The sequence below is a fragment of the Erithacus rubecula genome, assembly GCF_903797595.1.
Source record: "Erithacus rubecula genome assembly, chromosome: 8".
Classification (NCBI taxonomy): domain Eukaryota; kingdom Metazoa; phylum Chordata; class Aves; order Passeriformes; family Muscicapidae; genus Erithacus; species Erithacus rubecula.
The window spans coordinates 32626863-32651449 of record NC_136659.1 but is presented as its reverse complement, the minus strand read 5'-3'; the positions used below and the strand labels follow the sequence as shown (position 1 = coordinate 32651449).

Genomic DNA, 24587 nt, shown 5'->3' with positions numbered 1-24587 from the left:
ACTCAGCTCTGTGTGTAAAAGCTGGGAGGGATAAGAAGCAGCACTAGAGGTGCAGGGTGGCATTTCTGAGGAGCTTTCAGTGATAGCAACAGCAGATCTGCTGTGAATGTGAATTGCCATCCTTGCTGAGATCCTGGAGACAGCACAACCCCAAACACCAACCTGCCACATCTGGAATGAGCTGGGAGATTCCTGAGCTGAGGAGCAGGAGGAGCAGGAGGAGCAGGAGGTGCTGAGCAGGGGGGACCTGGGGACCTGCAGGATCCCTGCCCAGTGCTGGGGACAGGAGATGCTGAGCAGGGGGGACCTGGGGACCTGCAGGATCCCTGCTCAGTGCTGGGGACAGTGTGGTGACCCCACAGGTCCATCAGCTCCCACGTGGCCTCAGAGCCTGTCCCCTCTCACCATCTCTGGGGTTCCAAAATTAGCAGAGAACCCCCAGAAGCTGCTCCTTGCTGCCCTTCAGGCAGCCAAACACCTGGGCAGGTGCTGAGTTTTCTCCCTCATTCAATTCTGCATTTTCTTCCTCAGCACAATTAAATAACCATGGAGCTGAAAGCTTTTAGCTGCACATTCCCTTTGGGAAGGATGCTAAAATAGGTATCAAAACAGCTGGGGGCTCACTGTGGTTTTTTTCCAGACTTTTTAAGGGTATTTCCTTTTATGAATAAAGAGGCAGTTATTGGTTTCTTCTGAGGTGAAAATGAAACAAAACACAGCTTTGCTGAACAGAATTTAAGAACTTGTTTATCAAGTTTTTATGCCTAAATTGCAAGGATTGCATGTGATGAGAAGAGTATTTAAGGAAAGAAAATTACAGACTTGGAGATATCTAGCTGAGGAAAAGAAATTCATCTGTTTTACAAATGTTCCTACAGTGTTTTATATCTCCAAAGCCAGTCTAGAGAGAAATGCATGGTAAAAAACATTTGTCATGTAGATAAAGTGGGATGAACTGGTAATGATTAACGAAAAAAAAAAATTCTATCATTTAGAAAAGAATATCAGCCCTATTAAACTGATTTGACAAACATAATTTTCTTGTAAAATCTCACCAAACTAAGTTTTAAAACTTTAGAAATAAAACAACCCATTTGTGAGATACATTATGGTTAAACATCAAAAATTATGTCATAAAAACTTGGACTGCTCAGTATTTTTTCATATTTTTATATATATTATATTTATATTGGTGACAGCAAAGTCCTTATGATTTATAATGTATATCCCAGGAAAAAGGGGGTTTAAGCTGTTTATAAACACTGAATTCTGGGCTTTATGCCTTTCATATCATTGTGATGAAAAAAAGGAAAATGCTGGCATTTCTGAGGGTTTTTTTTTTCATATGAGAAGTCTGTTGGCAGTGCAAAAACCTTCATTTCTGATTTGTTGTGGCATCACTTATTGATCTGTATTTTAGACAAGATCAGGTAGGAGGGAAATGCAAGTCTTTCATCTTTTCCACTACTCTATCTTAAACATAATTCAAAGAAGGATGCTTTCATTTTAGTCAAGAAGGATGAATCATAAAACTTCCTTGGATTAAAGAGCTATTCACTTCTTATCTTTCCTATAAAATGAAAAAAAGAAAAAAAGAAAAAAAGAAAAAAGTAAAATAAAAAAAGAAAAACTTGTGAAAAAATAACATCCATGAAGTCCACTTGTTTGAAAAGCTGCTGTCAGCTCACTAGAACTCACCCTAAATCTGTCCACCAAACTTTTAAGCTGTGTAGAATCTAGAGGAACAGACAAGCAACTTTTGTGAGAATGAAGACATGATTTTTTTTTTAATATCTCCTGTTTTTCATCTGCATTAGTCCATACAGTAAGTCGATTTATATTGTTTGTATGAAATTTTAATATTTTGTACAGTTTTATTAGCAATACATTATATTTTTCAAATTATGAAATCAACATTTATCTGACAAACACTGAAGGAAGCAGGTAATCAACCCTCCTGTGAAAAACCATGATTAACTGCTTTAATCCATTGAATTATTTAATGTATGTATGATTTTAAAATACGATTTCAAGCCTAATAATCTAGTTTCTGTATTTTTAATGTGTAATGGTGCCTGCTGAGCAGAACCTCTTGGCAGTGCCACGGGTCCTTACAACACCTTTGTCTGCAGCCAGGTTTGATTACAACTGCTGCTCAAGAGGTTTGAAGCTAATTCCTTTTAAGAATTCCCTTATGTCTTAGACCATAATACCAAAATACAACCTTTCTCTGGAGTTTAGTGAGGTATTAAATCCTTGTTACAGTTTTCAATAGGTCAGTTCAAAGAAAAGAGCTGGTTCTCTCTGGCAGCCCTAAACCACCTGGTGGCTTTGGAACTGCAAACAGCTCCTGTGAGCTGCCTTCTCTTTGAGGCTTTAGATATTGCAGACTGTGGAAATATCCAGCTTAACACAAAGAGCAAAAATCATAATAAAGGGTTTTTTTCACACTGCTGGTAGCTGGGAAAAGAGTGATTGAATCCAGAAGTAGGCAGTGGTGTTATTTTGTGGGGAGAGAGAGGCTGAGCACAGAGCTGTTGGATGTAAAAATAAATCCCCAGACTCAGCAGGATGCAGATGGAAACACTCCTTTTGTACCAGTCTGGAAAGTCTGGGGTGAGTGGGTGATAGGGACAGAAGTTCTTAAATCTGGCTTTCTTCTCAAGGGTAGCAAAAGTTGCTAAGAACAGGGGGAAAGAGAGATTTGCAGGCTCTGACTGCAGAGGGACCTATCTGGCAGATTTCAAACAAAAATTGTTTAGTGAGAACCCCCCACTACCTTATCTTTTGGAAAGGGAAAAACAATCAAGAATTGATCGTTTCATGCATGGCTTACACCACTAAGGATTGTTTCACAAAGAAATTCAGTCCCTGCACCTCTTGGATATCTTCTGAAATTCAAAGAGAAATGATGCTTGGATCTGATTGATGGATGGATGGAAGTGAATGCGACGATGGTGAGGACAGGCAGGAAGTTCCAAAAGTAGTGCTACAGATTTACAAATGCTCATGTGGGATTTACTGGAGAGGGACAAGATGTGTAACAAGACAGAATATGCCTTATGCAATGAGGAACAATAAATTAGATCCACATTAGAAGGAATGCACACTGAAGCTTTATAGAAATATTTTCAGAAAAAGAGCAGCTAGATGTTGAAATAAAAGCAGATATTAAGAACAGAACACCTACTGCTGTGGCTTTGAGCAAGACCCCTGAGCACTGTACTCACTGAAGTATTCTCTTCTCTTTAATCAGACCTGCTGATGGAGTACCATTTGTCAATTCCTTTTATTTATGCCAATTTTTTTTCACCATTTAGACATCTGGAATTGCTTAGTGAACATTTGAGAACTCCATTAGGTAGAATGTTGATTGAAAGTGCTGCATGTCAATGCAGTGTTCAAACATTGATTCATTCCTTTGAAAACAAGCAGATTACATTGGGGTGAGAGATCCTGACGTGGCAACACAATTGTTTTTTCACATATGCCTGAAATTGCAGAGTTTCTATGATTTAAGGTTTCACTGCACTGGATTTTTTGTTAGGTTGGCTATAACTTCTTTGAGTGGCACCCACTCCTCAGAATTTGTCTTATTTTATAGACTCTTGTATGAAAAGCATCTTACAGTTTTATGTGTCCTCATGAGATCTGCAGGTTTTCCTGGCCTTAATTCTTTTTGAAATGCCAGTAATCTGGATAGAGATAATTTGCATAAGTTGTATTTCATTTTATGACTTAGGCATGAAAAATGTTGCAATAATGATACTTGGAATTAAACAGAGGCTGTGGGGCTGGGGTAATTAATTTTCTTTAATGATGTGAACCATTGGAATTGCAGGATAAAATAGACTAATAATTGGGAATATATGATAGTTATGAAAATAAAAAAAAACCAATTTATTACATATCTTAAAACAAGCAGGTAAGAACATTAAAAACTACATTAAAACCAAAAAGATAAATATGAAATATACAGCTTTTAAACTTCTCCTCACTTTGTTTTCAGGGCCTGCTGATCAAGCTCCTCTCCTCCTGGTTGCAAGCTCTGAAACAATTGAGGTTTTGCACCTCAATGGCAGCCAGATGTCTGCCAGGAGCCCTGGGAAGGGATCTGCACTGGTGACCCTGGACTTCAGCTACAGAGAGAACACCCTGTGCTGGATTGAGTCTCGAGATCTCTCCAGTCAGCTCAAGTGCTCCAAGATCCCCAAAGCTGGGACACAGCCAGAGGAGTGGGCAATAAACATCTCCCAGTACCTGCACAGTGAGTATTGGCAGAGTTTGAGCAGAACAGAGGAGCCTGTCCTGGCAAACTGGAGCCTGCAGAAATGCTTTTGGGTTTGCACTTGAAAACAGGCTTGAGGCATTAAATATTGCAGCTCACACTGAAGAGGTTTGAGGGTTTTTTACTCATATATTCAGCCTAAGGTGCAGCGTTTGTATCTATGCAATGGTTTGTAGATGTGTGGTTTTATAGACTGACTGTAATGTGTGGAAGTTACAAAACCAGCAGTGCAATGTGGAAGAATTGTAAAAGGCTTCTTTTTCTATAGTGCTACATAAAGCTCAAGAGTCATTCTTTGCTACTGGGACAATACTAACAATGAAATGGAATCATATTTAGCACACCAACTATTATAGGTATGTTAGTTCTTAAAAATACCAAAATATGTCCTGACTTACTAGAAACATACTGCTGCCTCTATTTTTTTTTTTTTAATTAAGAAAATAAATTTAAAAGCCCTAAAGTCATCACACAGAATTGGACTTTACATTGCAGCATTATTGCTCAGTCACTTTTTCAATTTGTGGCACAGTCACAGTGTCTGTCATCCACAGACACATTGATGCCTTAAGTTTTTGTTTTCTTATTATCCAGATTCTGTAGTGCATTGATATATAACTCTGAATTTCATATAAGGTGTTAGCAAGTTCTCTTCACAGCCTAGTTATACAAAACAATCCTTTTCCAGCCTGAGAATCAAGGACACCATTGCAGTTTCAGGCCCAAAAAGTGCAAACAGGAAATTGAGGAGAGCAATCTGGGAGGATGGGACTGCATAACCTGGGGCTGGAATTGGACAATTAACACCAATATGGAAATGGATCAAAACTTACAAAAGTGTGAAAATTTGTGACCAGGTGTCCATCTTGTTCCATCTTGGGTGGAGCCACAACCAGGCTCTTGTGCTGCCCTGGGTCTGTCCTTTGAAGGGTTTTTTATAAATACCTAAAATCCCTACTTTAACACTGTCCAGTCTCTGTTCTGGGTAGCCTCCCAAAACATCAACATATGAACAGACTGCAGAATGTCATACAGGAAAAAAAAAAAAAAAAAACAACATTTTCTTCATCTTTCACAGAGATTGTCTAAAATTTGATCTAAGCTTTGGAAAATTTCTTTTAAGGTGAAATGTGCATCAAAAAATATCTCTGAAAGGATCCCAACCCCTCTGAGCACCAGTTCAGGAATACTAAAATCACAAATTGTTCATAATTTTAGAGATACAAAAGTGATAAATTCTTCATTGAGATTGTGCTTTGGGCTATCAAGATAGTTGTGTGTTTATTGATGCAGGGAATTTCAAAAAAATTATCCAAAAATAGGGCTCAGATTTGGGGGGGGTCTTTTTATTCACCACTCATGAGTATTCTGCCTTGGTGAACACTCTTATCCTAGGCATAAATATATTTGTTTGCAGGGGTGGGGTTTTTTTTTTGGTTGGTTGGTTTTTGGTTTTTGGCTTTTTTTTTTTTTTTTCCTCTCTCATTTCCTCTATTCAGTTGTGCTTCTTTTGGAGGGGTTTTAAGTATATTTTTGAGGGTTTTTTATACTTTAAATATCAAAGTACCCTAAAGATCATGGTGGTGTTATTTCATTGTGCATTTTCAATTCACCCAGCCACTGATATTTCATTTTCCTTTTAACAAGAAAAATCAAATTAAACACAGTCCTGGGCAAAATGTGCTTTGTATTGCACTGTGTGTGTGTGTTCTGTCACTTATTTGCACCATCAGAGTGGACCTGAGCACAGTGGTTTGTTCTCCTCCACCCCTTCCCTCTGTTCCCTGCATGTCAAGAGAATTTCTGATCCTGTGCTGTCCAGATCTGCATCACTGCATCTGTTTGCTAAATCGAGGCCCTGGGATGGGTTTGAAATGAACACAGTGCCTGGAATTAATGAGCAGTTAATTTTTCATAGTGCCAGCACACACCAGCCTGTGGTCTCTAATATTCTGCTCAGACTTCATGGTAATCATTCCATCTTTTTTAGATGAAGAATAATAATTCCCATGGACATGAACTGACTGTAGAGACTTGCTTTGACTTCTTTGATTTTGATTTGGGAAATAGTGCTTAGGGACTTAAAAAAAAAACAAACCCAAAACTTTGCTGAGAGCTCTGGCTGACAAAATCCTGCAGATTTAGCTGTGGGAGTGTTTTCCCAAGCACACACACCCACAGACACTTTTGTTGTGTTGCTCAGTGGAGCTGCATCAATCCCCAAGGTCTGGGCATGTCTCCTCAGAGGAAGAAGCAGCATGAAACTCATGTTTGGCCACCTAATTAGGATCTTCTAGACACCCCTGGAGTTATTCCTGCCAGGACACAGCAGGAATCTCATGTTGCTCTCCCTGGTGTAGTTGTCCTGTAATCTTGTGGCTGCTGCAAAACTGAGTTTTAATTTTAAATCCTTCCTTTTCTTCACTCTACCTTCTGTTACCTATCAGGCAATTTCTGCTGTTTCTCTTTATCATGCAGAACTACACCTGATGACCAAATTTATTTCATAACTCTTTGTTAAGGAAAATGTTTTCAGGTGTAATTGCATTCTCTGCCAGCTCAAGGCAAATAAATAGTCATGGCCATGGGGTGATTCACATAAAATTGTACATTCTGTACCTCTTTTTGTGTTTTTGTGTCATATCAGTTATTCCTAAAAGTATTAGGAAAAAAAAAAATTACAAAAGTTTCCTTAGCAGTTTTTTTTAATTGTATTTATCTTTTTTAGCCCAATTTTCTAATAATTTTGTTAGTGCGGAAAAAAAAATCTGCATTTGACACAAAAAGTGCTAGAAAAGTCAGTTATTCAAAGTGATTGGGACTGCTTGAAGTGGATTTATTCTAAGTGTTTTCTTCAGTGAAGACAAGTAAGTCTTGTAGTTAGGAACAAAGAATATAGATCATCTTTAAAGATGAAAGTCTACATCTAGGAAAGCAGGGACTATGAAAATGACTTTGTTTTCATGATGGGTCATACAGCACCAGCTCCAGGTACTGAACATAAGCTTTGGATTGACAAAAGAAAGGAAATTACAGTCCTTTAGTTTCTATCATCCTTCCTCAGAAGAGTCCAATGTGACTTCACTTTGGTGAGGATGTGTCCCAGATGGATGGGATCAGAAACTTTGAAGCTCTGGTAACTTGGTCTGTGTCTTACTCTGCAGAGGGAGGAAGGATGAGGAGAGGCTCATCCTACACTTGAGGTTTCTTGCTCTGGGAGAACAGTTTGTTTTTGTTTTTGGTTTTTTTTTTTTTTTTTTTTTTTTTTTTTTTTTTTTTTTTTTTTTTTTTTTTTTGCTATGGTGACTCCAGAGATACTCCCTCATGCTTAGTAATTAGGCTAATTTAACTCTTAAAATATTTATTATCTCAGGATTTGTTTGGTAGTTTTATCCCCTTACATCAGGACAGCTTTCTGCAGGCACAGCAGTATCAGCACAGCCAAGGCCAGGCACTGTCATGTTGTTTCATCTTTGCCTTTTTAAGACCTAGAAGTTTTTGGAAGGGAAGCTGGAGATTTTCCTCTTGGGAAGGATTTGTGCAGACAGTACTGGAGCCAAATGTGCTTTCAGAGGTGATTCTCCTGTGAGGGAGGCTTGTGCAGCCTCTGTCCACAGTAAGAGGGGTTGTCCCTTAGAGCTCCCAACGAGCTCACAGCCCACCTCAGTGAGTACAGAGGGACTTTCAGGAACAAGCATTTATTTAAACTGCTGTCTCTAGGCCCAAACTAACAAAAATTATTTCTAATGACATGAATGTGGAAAATCTCCCAGTTTTCTGCCTTTCAAAGCCCTGATGTGCAGTTTCACATTAATGCTTTTGTGTGTGGGAGCTGAGAGGTGGCCAGAGCAGCATCCTCTGGGTGGGAGAATATCCTTCCTCTTCATTTTAGGAGGTATTTTGTGTCTTCATCATTACAAGCACCAAGCACCTTTCATGCTCTACAAATCAGCCCCAGCCTTGGTTTTAGCTGCTATTCTTCTGCACAATAACAAAATCTCTCCTGGGATGATGCTTCAAGAGCATGATATTTTCTACTTGGCTGATGTTTGATTCAGGTTTTCTTGGCACTCAGTTATCTCAGCACAGCACAACCAGTGCTGCAGTGCCTGTGTTCAGCTTTGCCACCTGTGCTTTGTGCCCACACTTGATCACACCTCACCTGGGAAGGGCCACAGGCTTTTCTCTTGGCAGCTGTGTTTGGACAGGACTGCTCTGGATCAAAAGCAACATCTTGTTTCCTTGGTAGCAATTCAGTTTTTACCTGCCAAGGTTGGGAGCAGGGGGTGGGTATGGAGGGGCTGGAGTGTCTGGAGGGAAAGGGATTTGCCTTTCTTCTTGTGGGACCCAGAATCTTCTACTTGATGTGCTGGGCACAAGGCAGGCTGGCTTTTGCATCTCCCACTTCTTGGATGTGAGTGCAATGAAGAACACCAGGCAGTGATCCCAGGGAATTTCACCATGATCCAGAAATGTCTGTTTGGGTACATTACTATTTCCTCCCCTGGTTTTGGTCCCCCTGATGGCTCCTCCACCTCCTGACCTAAACCACTTCTCAGGAGTGATTATCCAGGAACACTGCTGTGTTCAGAGTAGCTGCAGTAATTCCCTGGGCATTGATGAGCTCAGTCACTGAAGGAAACACCAAGCACTGGAGATGGTGTTCCTGTCAGCAATTCCTGTGAATTGCCATGAATATTCATGGAAAATCAGAGAAGAGTTTGGCTTACTCTGCAGAAGCAAAACTGTGAAGATCTGGGGGAAAGTGTTTATTCCTACATAGTCTGCCCCAAATTTGCCTCCAGACAAGCACTGAGAGCTGTCACACAGTTGTAAAATGTGGTTTTGCTTTTTCTCCTGTGTTAGACAGCCCAAGTGCTTGAAGATGCACAGAAAGGAGAAGGTTTCCTGTCAAAGGCCATTTATACCTGACATGGTTCTTCAGTGGTGTTCAGAACACCTGAGTCAGTCTTGGGGGCCTGAATGGCAGGTGAGGAGTGTCCTAAGGGAGTCTCACAGAATTATTTCCCTCTGTGTGGACTTCTCAAGCTCTGGCTGATCTTCCTTTGCTGTCCTTGCATTTCTAAGAAGACTGAGAAGGTCAATTGCTGTTTTTGGGATAATGAAATTTCCTATTTTGTCCAAAGGTGGGCTTTCTTGATTTTTGGCTTTAGTTTTTTTGTGGAGTTTATTTTTTTTTATTTATTAATAGCATCAATATGTCATTCTTAAGTGCTCTAGACAGAGCCATGAGTAAATATTCAAAACTAGGATAATTTTCTCATTAACTAAGTGTTTATTCAGCTTTAATTTCCCATCTCCTTTCACTGTCCAGCCACTCAGTCTCCCAAGGTCCTTCAGTTCCAGCACAGGCTGTTGCTCTGGAGCTTGGTGATGCTCCACAGGGAATCAGGTTCAATCCACTTGGGTCATCCTTGGTCCACCTCTGCCCTATATGTCAGGCTGCATCTTTCCTGAGTCTTCCTCATGTTTTCCTCAGTGTCTGTTGGGATTTTTGTGTTTCTCTGTTTACATTTTGTTTTAATTTCTAGGTGCTTTTAGATATTTTAAGCCCATGTCCAAATTTTTTTGGATGTTCATGCTCCATGATATGGGAAATGCTTTCTTTGCATACTTTTATTTCCTACTACAGCATGGCCTTTTATTTAGTGCTGGAAATGGTGCTATCTGATAATTGTTGTCCTTTTTCTGAGAGTTCTTCTGTCCCTTGTAATGACAAAACTCCTTTGTCTTTGCTGATTATTGGTTCTGTACAGAATTTTTGATGGTTATCAGGGTTAGTGGAAGGATAAGGGTAGTTCATATCCCTTCATTCAACCTTTCTGCTCCAACAAGCACGATCACTTGGTGTGGGGTGTGCTGCAAATTTATTATAATTTTTAATGATTAATATTCATATAATCAGGTCTACACCTCATTTCTTGATGGTGTTTGCACAAAAGTTAAAATATAACCTGTACAGCTGGAACCCTAAGAGGGCCTGTCTTCTGTTAGCGGTTTCTAAATATTAGTTGTGGAGGATCTGTCTGCTTTTGCTGCATCTTTTGGGTACAGACTTTTCCATCTGGCTTGGGAATTGTTCTACTGGTTTGAGTATTGTCACCACAACATTGTGTTGTGTCACTTTGAGGCACAAGCTCCCATGGCAGAGAGCTGAATTGGTGGCATTTCCCTCTAAAGTCAGATTATCTGCACTTAATCTTTTTTGACACCAGAGCTACTTATTAACTGATTGTTAATTGCCACAAATGGATTTTTTTAGCCATTCAAAGATGTGATGTTACTATTTTTCAAGCTTTGTTACTCATCCAGCTTCCACAATTGATCTTGCATTGACATTGGTCAAAACTCTGTGTCTGGCTTCTGTTCTTAGCAAAGCTGGGATGATATCTGTTCTTTCATTTACTCTTCAGTAGTTGTGTCCTGGGCACTTAAATCTCTGAGTTCAGGAAATAAAAAGCCTTATCTCAATGGCATTTCTCAGTGAATTTTTTTTATTTGTTTTGTTTTGTTTTGTTTGTTTTTTCCCTTCTCTAAACTCCTAGACTCTGCCTGGATCAGTCTCCTGAATGCTGTCTCTGCAAAGAAACAAAAATTTTCAGTGTTGAATATATTGTCATATTCTCTTTCCACTGTTTTATCAACTTCCTAGCTCATCATTTTGGGACTTCTTTCTTTATTGCAGATTCCTTGTTGTCCCAAAGTGGGACATCACTGGATCTCTTTATGTCTTCCTAACCTGACCTGGTTAGAAAAGCTCTTGCACCAGGGAGAAAATCAAAGAGCAAGCAAGCAAACTCCCACAGCAGAAGAAAGGTTTTGTAAAGAAAAAAAAGGACCTTTTTGTCACAGTAGCAGTAACCACATAAATTTATCTATATCAGCCAGGATGTTGACGGACTCTTTGTCAAATTGAATTATTATGCTGCTTGTAAAACAGTGGCATTTTGATTTTGATTTTGTTAACAAGGTTTTTAAGGTGGAATTAAATAATTGTGGGTGCTATAGAGATGTAATGCATAGATAAGTAGGTTTCTGCTAATGTAAATCACAGTTTTTAGTGAATTTTAAGAAAAACATTTATATCTTCATATACAACTGTAGTGAAGTATTGGTTAAGCAAAAAACAAATTCACAAGTAATTTTGTTTTTCCTAAAATGTGGCATTAATTATTGCATGTTTTATGGCATTAGACTCATTTTTCCATAGAACTTTGACCATGTTGGCTTCATTTTGTTCTTTACATAGTAGCCACTGGAACAGTTCTTGGAATTATCCCACATTTCCTCAGTATTCACAGGAGCTTGTCTTCTGCCTTTCTTCCAATGAGGAGAGAGATAGGAGATAAATAAGAGCCAAACACTTGTAACCTGCCCATTTCAGTAAAGTTGTTTATGAACTCGAGGCTTTGAATGAGCTCTTGGAAACTTTCTTAATGGCACTAAAACATCTGATTAATATTTCAGTGTATTCCAATATGCTAATTATATATGTGTAACTTTTTTTTGCTTTTTACTGGTACTTTATTTTGTTTTTTATAAATTTCACATCTCTTACAATTTAGCCAGTGGTTTTCTTCTTGAGTGGTAAAATAGCTTTAAAAATGCAACTCATGCTAACCAAGCTTAATTTAGACTAATTGACAGCAAATTTGCCATACAGATATTTATTTATTAATGCAAATATTTAATTCAGACTTCATTAAAAACCTAAAATATTCCACTAAAGTCAAGTGAAGAAGTCAAGAATTTTTAGTTTTGAGCTTTTTTCTTTTTCATAATGCACTTTGGATTGTGTCATTAAATGAGTCCTTCTGCCTCCTAAAGATTTTTCCTGAGGCACAGACCAACATTGCAGGAAACTTTAAAAAGTCTGTGTCTTCTTTGAAAGCACTTTTGCCTTTATAGGAGCAAAGGAAACATAAAAACTATAAACTCCAAAATATGGTTTGTTTACATTCAACATCTTAGCTGGAACCATGTTGAGATATAAAAAACAAAGCACTGGAGCAATTGCAGACCAAAGTCCATCCCAGTTAGAGATTTACCAGTAGCTGGAGCCATGAGGGAACAGTATTTTGTCAGCAATGAGCCTGAGCAGTGTTAGGAATTCTCTGTGCTGCACAGAGATCTGAGTCTGCAGGGAAGTGACCCACAGGGAATGCACAGCTCAACCACACATTCCACCTGCTGCAAATCATGGGGAAGCAGCAGGAAATTTACCAAAAAAAAAAAAAAAAAATCTGTTTGTATGTCTCATGCAATGAAAAGACTCCTAGACTGAAATCACAAATATTGTGGCTCCTGATCAAACTCATGGCCTCTGGAAATTGCTGTGTTTTGAAGCTCAGGTTTTGATCTGATGCTTTGTTCGACTGCAGGGAAAAGGGTAAATAGAGAGCCTGCTTTTCAGAAAGGAATAATAATGAATGATTGCATTAATGGAAGTAAGTCTGGAATAGAAGCTACATATGTGATTAAATTAAAATCATTTGCTGTAGCACCTTAAGCTCTTGCCTAATCTGCTCTCTGTACTCACAGCAGATTGGGTATTGCTGTGCTGGCCTGGAGCCTGTGACAGAGACACATCAAAAATTTTGTGTGTGTCAGAAGAAATAAAGGACTTGTTCTTTCCTTATCACTTTATCAGGAGCCCATACAAAAAGATGAATTGCATATTTTGCAAAGTTGTGATTATTATTTAGATTGTGATGGACATGACAAATTAAAACCACCATCTGATTGTGAGGATTTAATATAGGATTGCTTTCTTCAGTTTTTAACTCCTTTGACTGGCAGAAGCAATGACTGGCTCAAGAAGTAATATCGCCAGATCATGGAAATATTGTTTTTGTTCTCAATACATAGAATTGTGGATTTCTACTTAGAATGAAGCAAATTTGATTTAGAACTTTCTTGTGACTTCAGCTTCGGAGTAGACATTGAAATGCTGAAAACATTATGGATCGTGTCAGCATCACGGAATAAATTAAATGTAACAATAAAGTTTGTCCTTTTCACTATTTGTAAGTTGAGTTCAATATAAGAAAAACTTGTTTTTTCTTGCACATTTGAAATAGTTGAGTGAAGCACATTTCTAAAACTGACAAATTACATGCAACAAATGTTCTAACTGAAGTAGATCACTTTAATAAAATCAGACTTCTGTTTTTCTTTGTTTTGGAAAAAAAAAAATGTGTTAGAAGCATTGTAAGCAATTAAGTGATAAGGGCAGGATATGCAAAGGGTCAGTTTGCTTGCATAAAATTGATGCCCTGAGTGTAATCATCCCTCTGTCCCAGTGTCACCCAGCAGCTGCCACTCGATGTGCAGGGCCAGACATTCACCATGGCAGTTCTGAGCTAGGGACAAAGTTTGGGTTCTCTGTGCATGTGTAATTCCAGGACATTTCTGTCACACTGTGGAATCAAAAATAATGAGCTGACTGAGGAGTGTGTGAGGATCTGTGCCAAACTGGCAGTTCAGGGCACCCTCGCTATTTTTGGCAATTTTGGACTTGTCTTGAATGCCATTTAGTGCTATTTTACTTAAATGTATTATCCCTTTTTGTTTGTTTGTTTGTTTTCTGGAGTGTTTTCTATTGATATATAAGGACATAAGTGTAATGTCTTATAAAAGACTAGTGCCTTTTCTCTTAGTGCCTTTTCCCTCCTAGTTGTGCATATACTGAAAATATGTATTTTCCTTTTAAGACTCTTCTGAGATGATATTGTTCATTGAATTTGTACAACTAGCTGCAGAATTCAGGTTTGTTTTAAACAGTCATAACCACTGCATTGCCTTCAGAAACAAACCCACTGAGAAAAGGCAACTCAAGTAAGATGCAGTAATGAGAACATGTATTTTATGACAGCCTGTGAATGCTCTGTGATGTGAGTCCTGCAGAGCAGAGCTGCTGCTGTGAGCAGCTGGGCTGTGCCCTGCTCCTCTCAGTCTGCACTGTGCTGCCTCTGGCATCACTCACAGCCCAGTTTACATCAGGCAAAAATCCATGAGTGAAAATTACTGCTAGGAGGAAGACAAGGGGAACTGGAGAAGGGTGCAGTGCACATTCCTGTCTCTCCTCTGCACTTCTTTGCAAGGGTTGGGACAATTTGTTTTCACTGTTTTCATGACAGGAGCAGTGATTTAGGAAGAAAGGCAATATACTGGTAAGAGACCAGTAAGGGCTTACATCTTTCTGGAGTGGCCAGTTTTGGGAAGGGCTGGAAGCCTTCTGAAAGCAAAGGTCAGGTTCTGCACATATAAACACATTGAGATGGAGCCGCATTTCTGGAAGCAGCTGTGTGAGTGATTTATGAGACTTTGAATGGGATCTATGGTGCCATTCTGGTTTAAAATAATGCTCAGCTAGGCCAATAGCAGCACTGTTGTGGTGATAAGAAACATAAATAATCAACGACAGAAAAGTAGTGTCCTGATGTCTGGTTGAAAATTGATAGAAAATAATTTATCTATAAATCTAAAGCCATGGGGTTTTTTTGGTTTTGTTTGGTGGCTTTTTTTTTTTTTTTTTTTTTCTTTTGTGTTACTGGAAATAAGTTAGCAAGGATTTTTTTATTTTTTTTTTAATGCAGTAGCAATTTCAATATTTTAAGTCTGGGCAGTTGTCTGTTTTGTTGGTCAGGTCACATATAATGAAAAACAGTCTCCTCCTCAAAAGTTACTATTTTGATATTGAAAATTTGTAATAGGTGAAAAAAGAAAAGGACAGAGTGGGAGAAAGGGAAGATGAGGTAATGTTTAAATGGGATGCATTTATTATAATCTGTTGGCAGTATTTGTAGACAGGAAGGGTTTTATTTGTTAGTTTTGCTCAAATTACTTTTTTAGGAGCTCAGCAGTGGCTGTGGAGTCTTGCAGGAGTGCCAGCCTGCTGATGGCAAGGTGTGATGGCAAGGAAAATATGAAGGAAAATGCTCAATGTCCTCAATAAAATAAGTTTTTTTTCCCCCCTTAGAAATCCTAAAAATGAGGCTTTTTATTTGGTAAAGTACATAATAGGATTTTAGTTCCAAAATACTGTGTGAATAAATGAGGTATAAGTTTGCTAAGTGTGCAGATTTTTTATTATTGAGAATATTTTTAGATTGTCTAGCATTGTCTAAGTTGTAGTTCTTAGCTGGATTTAAAATGGACTCTGTATGCATATTTTAATTATATTAAAAGCAAGTTCTATTTATTCTAGCAATGTTTGGGTTTTTGTTTGGTTTTGGTTTTGGTTTTTGTGGTGCATTTTGTTTGTTTATTTGTTTGTTGCAAGTGTAATTCTTCTCCTTTTCCTGTAAGGTGTTGGGGATAATGACAAAAACTTTTGTGCCCAATGTGAACGTGTCTGTGTAACAAAATTAATTACTCTATGGTCAGTATTACCTTCTGATTCAAACTGAGTGTAATAAAATCCTTTGGGATTGATTTACACCAGTGGGTTGTGACATATCCTGCATTTCACATTATCTTGGCCACTGATTGTTAAGAGCAACTAGAGTGGGCTCCAGATGAAATTTTGCTATAAAATTATGACCTGTATGGTACCTGAAAGAACCTACAGCACATCTGGATCCTGTGAATGAGTGTTCTCTGACAAATGGTGCCTTCTATGAAAAAAGTGCAGTGTGTTTCCTTTTTTGCCTAACCCATTCTTTAAGAGTTGTCAGAGATAATGAACTTCTAAATTATCCCCCCAAAAGCATTTCTTAAAGCACTGCTGCTTACCTCTGGTATTAAACTGTTCAAACTTTCTCTGGAAGTAATTTCCTTAAAAATACTTTTCATTGTGAGAGTAACTCCAGATATTTATTGGCATCTCTTTGCATTGCAATCATCTGCTGCTTAGCCTATCTGTGGAAAAATATTTAAGTGGCTTTATTGTTGTCTGATGATGGTTTGAGAGGCTCAAAACCCATGCAGGGGGCAGTCCTAGGGAGGTGGGAGGAGGTGGATTTCTGGCTTTGCTGGGGGGTGATTGGAGGAAGGGACTGTCACAGCCACACCGTGTCCCCACAGCAGCTCTCCGAGGCTATGGGATGCCTGTTGAGGCTGAATTATGCTTTAATTTTAACAGTGGGTGACTTAACTGCTTTGAAGTAAATAACTGGGTTTGATTTACAGTCTCACTAGATTTATAAGAAGCTGTTGAATGTGCAGCTAAAAAGAAAAAAAATAAGACTGTTATAGCTATGTACCTCTATAAATCTGTCTTTATTGTTCAGCATGTACATGGGCCACTGGGACCCCATTACAGGTTTGCAATCACTGAGCAATGTGTTTGAGACTCAGGAATGCAGAAATTAGGAATGTCATGGTTTTCAGCTATTCTTACTTATTTCTGACATGAGATTGATGTCAGAAAATTCACCCTCTATAAAAATCTTAACAGTCAGGATTAAGATAGGGCCACTTACAAGACTTACAAGGTCTTTATTTAATTGTTTCCCACTTTTTCCTTGCTCATTTAAGCCATTGGCATCACAGCTAGCTCTATGATACAGGACCCAAAAACAGAAATTTAATTCATCTTACTCACTACAGGAACTCAGTGCATTTCCTGATAGAATCATTCTATAACAAAAGTAAAAGAAGAAATATGCTTAAGAATGGTTAAGAATTTAGGATCAGATTTTTCTACCCTGCTGTAAAATTCCTGGGAAAGGCACAAACATATCTGTGCCATCATCACATTTCCACTGAGTGCTGTGTAAAGGAATTTGTTAGAGAGGATGTTGCTGATGATTGTTGTTGTTGTTGTCATTGTTAATATTGTTTTTTGGAATCCCAGTGGAAGAAGGAATTTTATTAAAGCCACACTCTCATTTCTCTCTCAGTAGCTGCTCAGTATTCCACCTCAGCCAATGTAGAATCATGGAATCACAGAATGGTTTGGGTTCAAAGAGATTTCTAAGATCATCTCATTCCCCAGCCATGGGCAGGGACACCTTCCACTATCCCAGGCTGCTCCAAGCCCCGTCCAACCTGACCTTGGACACTCCCAGGGATGGAGCAGCCACAACCTCTTCCAGTTTCTCACCAAATGCCCAGAAATTCTCTCTTCTCTACCTGGTGGAAAGCTGAATGTGTGAATCTCAGAGTGCCTGAATCGACCACATCTCTGAGAGACTTTGTGTCTTTCTGAGCCATCAGGATTCTTTCATTAAGTATTCATAATATTTAGATTATTCTTATATTTTTGAAAAGTCTTTAGTTTGAGGAAACTGCTATTGTCTCAGTGTTCACATTCATAGGTTTTTAATGCAGTATATTATGCTTCAGGGTTGAAAGAAAGCCAACAATATTTTTGTCAGTAACCAAATTGATTGAAATTGAAATGATTTTACTCCGTCAAGAAAACGAAAAGCTTCTTCTTCTTTTGAGGAATTTGAAGTCTAGATGCTTTAAAGTGCTTATTTAAATTTATTATATTTTAGGTTCTCCATTGTGCTTCTAACAAAGAGTATCTGTGAAGGTTGACTTAATTCAGAGAAATCAGATATTTGAGGATGAGTCATTTGAAAAAGATGGATGGATTTTTTTTTCACTTGATTTTTCATTTTTCAACTTATGTAATAATCACTCCGGACATGGCTGTTAAAAGTAGAGAAACCAGTGTATCTGACTTATTGAATGGTGACATCTTGAATAAAAATCATATTTTTTTAAGTGGCACTGCAGACAGTATCATGGCAAATTCTTGGTGATAGAGGAGGCACAGGGAAAATCCCTTCCAGTTTCACTTTCCCTAGGCACAGTGTCAGCACAAGGCTGTCTGGGCTGCTAATTAGGAACATTAATGTCAAAAGAGTGGAACAGCAAAGGAAGTGCTGCTGCAGGATTTCACAGCTTTTCATTTATGTGTTTTAACACTTCTTACCTGCTCTCACCATCATTGGCTACTGGAGGAAACAAGCAAACAAACAAACAAACAAACAAAAACACAACACAAACAAAATTATCTTCCTCCTCCTTGTCTTGTTCCAAACTTGGTTTTTTACTCAGTGGAAGCAAAAAGTCTATTCCTAAGTATTTCTGATTTTCTTTGCAACAAAATTAATTTGTTCCTTGATAAATACATTATTTTATTTTATTTTATTTTTTTTTTCTTTCTTTTTAACTAGATAATAAATTAAACTAAATCTGGCTATGCCAGTTTGGACATTGCATCATTGCATTCAGGAAGGAGATATAGGGGTATAGAAGAAAAATTAGCAAATTAAATTAATCAAAATAACTCTTCCTTTAAGAGAAATATTCAGAAAAGAAACAAAATTTAAAAAAAAAAAAAAACCCACAAAAAAACCAAACAAACAAATGAAAAACAAATGCCAAAAAATTAAAAAACAAAACATGACCAACAAAAACCCACAACAGACCAAAAGCATCCCAGCATTTCTGTGTCAAAAATAGTGATTGTTTTAAGTACTTTCAAAATATTTTTAATAAATATATATATTAATATGGAGAAAATATAAATATTAAATCAATAGTGATTTTTGTACAGATATACAAGGAAGTTTTCATTGCAGTAATATCCAGAATAAGGAAAAAAATAGAAGCTAAGCTCTTTTCCTTAAAAAAGTGAGAAATGGTTTATTTCTTTCATCACTGACAAAAGTATGGAGAGTTCAAGGAATATTTTAAATTTTAATTGCATTTCATCCAAAATCATTCCCCAGTTCACTCGGAAGTTTCTCAAAACCACTCCCAACAACTCAAGAATTCCACGGAGCAGTTTGCTCAGAGGAATTCTTACATTAAAAATAAGGAATGTTTATACTGAAGCTTTTTACAGGAAAAAAAGCTTGCTAATTTTTCTTTTTACATCTGGGAAAAATGAAATCTGTTAATATAATACTGATTTTAATAGATAGTGTGTGGGCAGAATCCTTGATTACAGCAGTAACTGAAATACAAGAATATGTCTCTGCTTTTCCCTCTCTCCTGCTGAAGGTCTAAAGTCTTGTGCTAGTCTTGATTTGAAATGGAAATAAATGTAATAATTCATACAGTACAAGATACATGTTGGAAAATCAAAGGGAAAGAAGAGAGCCATTCTTTTTTCTCTGATTTCCATAAACTTTGGTTTGGCCATAAGACATATTTTCCAGGACCCTTTGAAGATTTAGCCACCCTCATAAGAAATTATTATTTTCTCTAAAGGTCTAATAATGTCTGTGTGTTTAAAAATCATAGACATAGGAAAAGTTCACTTCCAGACACATTTTTGCTCTGCCCACAGTCTACGTAATGTCATTAAGTAGAGCAAAATTTAACCTATATGCTGTCTTAACTATTCTTTATGAAGTCCTTAAGAGGAAATCCGAGTTTTTAGAAAGTAATAAAGGAAAGATGATCACATTTGGCAGAAATGCTCCAAGGAAACTCTTTTTAATATAGGAAAAGCCCTCAGAACTATATAGAAGATTGCTCAGAATAAATATGAGTGTTTTCAAGGGGAAATATTTCTTTTTAGAGACTTCTGAAACTGTGTGAATGAAAGAAAAGAAGATTAATTACTTTAAAAATGTGAGTGGACCAGACATCTGCACATAGTGGGATTTATATATGAATCCAGAAATAGGCATGAAATGAATTCAGTAACTTCCTGAGTACAAGAAGTTTTATATATATTTTAAAAGTCCCCTGTTCACCCAGAGCCTCATCTCTGTGGTTTTCAGTGCATGCATCTGGTGTGGTAACTGGGGAGCCATTGACTGCAGCCTCATGCACAGCTGCTGCCAAAGCAGGGAGATTAAAATGGGATTCACAAAACCCATTCTCTGCCAGCTGAGGGGATTTCTCATGTAGAATTTAATTTGGTGGGGGAGTGGACCTGGGCAATCCTTTACAAGTTTCTGTTGTGAGGAGGTGGATTTGTCCAATGCAGAGGGCACAGAGCAGAGACAAACCCCAAGGCAGAGCAGTGCTGTCTCCAACACACAAATCCACTGTGTGATGGGTGGGTTGGAAGGATAGCAGGACATCTCTCTGGGGAATTCCTTCTGTTCTTCTGAAGAAAATTACTGTGAATTAATGTGCTGTTTTCTTCTGGAAAGTCTGTGATAATTGTCTTGAAACATGGCATGCTCTGGAAAGAACAGCTTTACAGGAATGCAGCTGGAACGAGCCTAAACCTCTCCAACAGCCCGTGCTGCTGGGAGCTCCATTCCCTCCCCAAAGTCACCCTGCTGGGCAGGGTGATGCCTTGGGTTTTAGCTTTTACATTTTTCAGAATCTCTGCTGTTTAGTGTGTAACTCTGAAACTTCATTTTAGGTGTTAGTAAGTTCTCCTCACAGGGTAGTTAGACAAAACAATCCCTTCCCAGCTAGAGAATCGAGGACATCCAGTACCCAAAAAGCACAAACATCAAAGGGAAAGGGACAAGCCAAGGGCTGAGACTTCATGGCCTGGGGCTGTAGTTGGACAATTGACCCCACTGTGTAGATGAACCAAAACTTATAAAAGTGTAAAAACTCATGACGGGATCCATCTTGGATTAGATTTGGGTGCAGCCCCAGCCAGGCTCTTGCCCTGCCCAAGGTGCATCCTTTCAATAAATTCCTATTTTATTCCTTTTGATCTGTCTAGTCTCTGTTCCAGGTCAGCCTTTCCAGGCAACAAGGGAACTTGGATAAATAAATGTTCAGAGCTACCAATGCTGTTTGACACAAAGTTTATGGTGTGGTATTGCTTCTGAAATGTCTCACATTTCCTGGAATGCTGAGCTCAGTTTTAACTACCTAATACAAACAATTATCACTAATATTCCTTGAATTAATTATTCTTGGTTTTCATAAAAAGCAAAAATAAAAACAAAAAAAAAAACACCCAAGAAAAAAACCAAGCTGTTTGGTGCAATTTCTTGTGATGTGTTACCAAAAACCTAAGGAAATAACAGAGCAGACATTTTAGAACAGTAAGTACTGTTAACAACTCTAATAACCTGTGTGATGTGCCTTTCACATATATATCACATTTATCTAAAAATAGGTACATTTTTCACACAATATGAAAAACATACCCTCCTCCAACAGGCTTCTACTTAACCTTGTTCTTTTCCATCCACTTCCCAGTGTACAGCAATCTTCCAGAGCTCTCATTGCAGGAATTTAACTACTAGTTTTGTTTCTATAAATTTTTGAAATTGGATTCCTTTTGTACCTTTTGTCCTTTCTAAATGATATTTTCTGAAATGCTTCTGTTACACACAAGCTTATCTGCAATTTTCAAAAGTCTCCCTGAATCAGTAAACCATAAATTTTTCATTCCATGAATCCAACTTCAGAAAATGGTAAGCAGGCACATTGAACATGCTTTAGCTACTACTGATTTCCAGAGGCACAGCATTTTCTTCTGACACTTTTAAAAGCATGTCCTGTATTTTGCTTGGAAAAGGGGAGGGGGGAAAGTAGTGATTTCTTCCTATTGTCTGAAATCAGTTCTCACAGTGCATCTGACATTGGCCTCCTCTGGAGTTTGGATATTGGGCTAAATGGGGCATTTCTTTATTCTGGCTCAGCAGATCTTGGTAATAGGACCTATCAGGCACAATATTCACTTTGAATTAAAAGGGAAATGAGTAATGGAAGGGCAGGAATGGGAGAGACAGAAGGCAGCAGTGAACTGTGTAATGGGGTGGCTGAGGTGGATACAGCTGGTGTTCCTGGTATTTCACTGAGTAAATCCTATTTAAGTTACCTGCACTTTGAAGGACAACAAATGGGCTTCCATGTCTGTTTTAAGCAAGTACAAGGCTCATAAGCCCTGAGTTATCATCAAAAACTCAATGGACACAATTTTTGTACAATCAAGTTCAGTTATTACTCTCCAGTGCAGCATGGATGTGATGAGGGAAACAGTTTTTGTTATTAGATTGTGGAAAGCAAACCTAAAATTCCCCATCTGAAGGACTATAAACATACAGAAAACTGAAAATTTAATAAAAATAACAACTATGTGTAATGATATTTTATCACATCTGGCTTATTGTGACAGAATCTCAGCTTATGTTAGCACTATTTTGAAAGCACTGTAATATAATTAACATATTTAATTTTATAAAACAAAAGTCATTGATATTGATAATTGGAAACATTTAACAGGAAATATTTTTTTCAATTAATTGAGGTATTCCTTATTAAAGAATAACTAGTTCTGTCCTACAGAGTCGTATCAATGCAGTACTGTCAATAAGAAGAGGAAGAAATCTCAGTTAAATAAAATTGATAAAGTTATGTTCTTTGCACTTTTTTGTCCTTTTGCTTACTATAACAACTATTAAGATAGTTATTAACTATTAAAATGGTGTATAAGCAGGTCAGTTGATTTATAAGACATTTACAGAGAGGCTCCAGGATCCCACAAGGAAAAGAACAAAGTGAGCAGTTGTGTGAGGGTGCTGTGAAGTTTCCACAGTGTCCTGAGAAGGAAAACTTGGTTGTTAGTGAATGTCTCTATATTATCACAGTAAAAATTTACTCCAATGCCACTTCTTGTGGCAATTACCAGAAATCTGGCAGCATCCAGATACTCCAAAACTACAAGAAAAAGTATTTTAAATGAAAATTAATTAATAGATAAAGTGGGTTTAGATGTGCCTATCACATTTTTTAATATTATTTATTTTAAGTATTTCTGGTGTGCTTTTAGTCCCATTCAAATATAACCAACACTCTTTTAACTTTTACTAATGTCCCATCCCCAGGCCTTAATAGACATCTTAGAACTTTAAATTCAGAGTGGCTTCAGAGCTGCCTTCCCACAGCACTCTGGCCCCACCAGTGTTTCAGCCCTTTCACAGGTGCACCATCCTTCAGTGGTGTTGCTTCTGAGAACACCATGAAAAAATCACAATGACAAAAATATTTAACAGAGCCCAAAACAAATGTGTATCTTTCATACCACTGCAGTTGCAATCAGATGTCTGCACTTAAAAAGGAAAAGTTGTCCCCAACCCCTCTTTGTGTACTGAGAATTGGATTTCTTGTTAGAAGCATAGAATAGATGTAAAGCAGCTGGAGCTCTTTAAGTGAGTGGAGCATCTGCTGGCAGAGCAGCCAGCAGCTGCTCACTTGCACTGAAACTGCACTCCTGAGCTCCTTCTTCTTTCTTACCTTCCCTTTTTTATTTATTTTTTTGGCAGATGTTCAGCAAATAGCCATCGACTGGATCACGGGGAATTTGTACTTTGTGGATCATGTCAGTGGCAGGATCTTTGTCTGCAGCCAGGATGGGTCAGTGTGTGTGACCCTCATCGAGCTGGACCTGAGCAACCCCAAGGCCATAGCTGTTGATCCAATAGCAGGGTAAGCTCCTTTCCTTGCTCTAGGATTTATTTCATGTGAGGTATGCTTGTCTGTGACTGCACATAATGCATCTGTTTCATGCAGGTGTTTTAAAAATTATTTTTTTTCTTTGCCGTATTGAGCTGCTTGCATAGTTGCTATGCTAAAGCAATAAGGTGTAATGAATTTGGAGCAAATAGTTAATTGTGTTAATTTATAATAATTTACGTGCCCTGTGACTTCTCAAAATGGAATCAAAACTGAAAAAGCAATTTAATCCTTACTTGTCACAACATTTGCTTTGGTGTTTGCTTTTCTGTAAGTTATGCTTTTAACTAGAGGATGTGAGAAAGGAGTTTTTGGAGGATTTTTATGCTATATCCCCACATGTACAGGAATATTGGAAATTAGTTTAATGAGTTTATTTACACACACAAAAAACAAAACAAAAAAAAAAAAGTGGAATAATTTTTACTGTGCTTTAGAGGGTCAGCTCTAATGGTAAAATTACATTGTATTTGCTTTTTCTGCTCCACAGATAGCTTCATCCAGTGCCAGTGGGGAATTAAGCCTTGCTTAAAATACCAAGTACTAAATGTCTTCCATTCTATAATATCCACCAGCTGGGAAAAGTTTTTAAACAACAACGATGCACAAGCATAACTAGATAAGAATAGGAATGGGATCAAGTTAATTTAAAACTAAATTTTGGTGAGGAGTTTTGAACAAGGATTTTATCTCGGTTTTATTAGTCACTAAGTAGCTCAGACCAAAATCCCTGATGGAATATGTCCTGAACTGCCATAAGCCCCTTCTCAACAAATACAAAAATATTTACAGTAGAACAGCTTGTCATCCATATGTGGACTTTTGTCAGTCTTTATTTAAAGCCTGAACGAATATTAAGAAGCATTATCACAATGACTTCAATTCTGACAGGAACAGCTTGCATGTAAAGTTTACAAAGAAGTTTGATAAT

General features: G+C 37.9%; 1 protein-coding gene across 1 annotated transcript in view; it reads left to right on the top strand.

Annotated features, from left to right (window-relative positions):
- Positions 1-24587, top strand: part of LRP1B (LDL receptor related protein 1B) — a 608586-nt gene that overhangs the window by 330294 nt on the left and 253705 nt on the right. Inside the window, exons 6-7 of the mRNA XM_079310839.1 lie at positions 4010-4267; positions 23467-23629. Of these exons, the coding sequence (XP_079166965.1) occupies positions 4010-4267; positions 23467-23629 (421 nt within the window). The remainder of the gene's footprint in view (positions 1-4009; positions 4268-23466; positions 23630-24587) is intronic.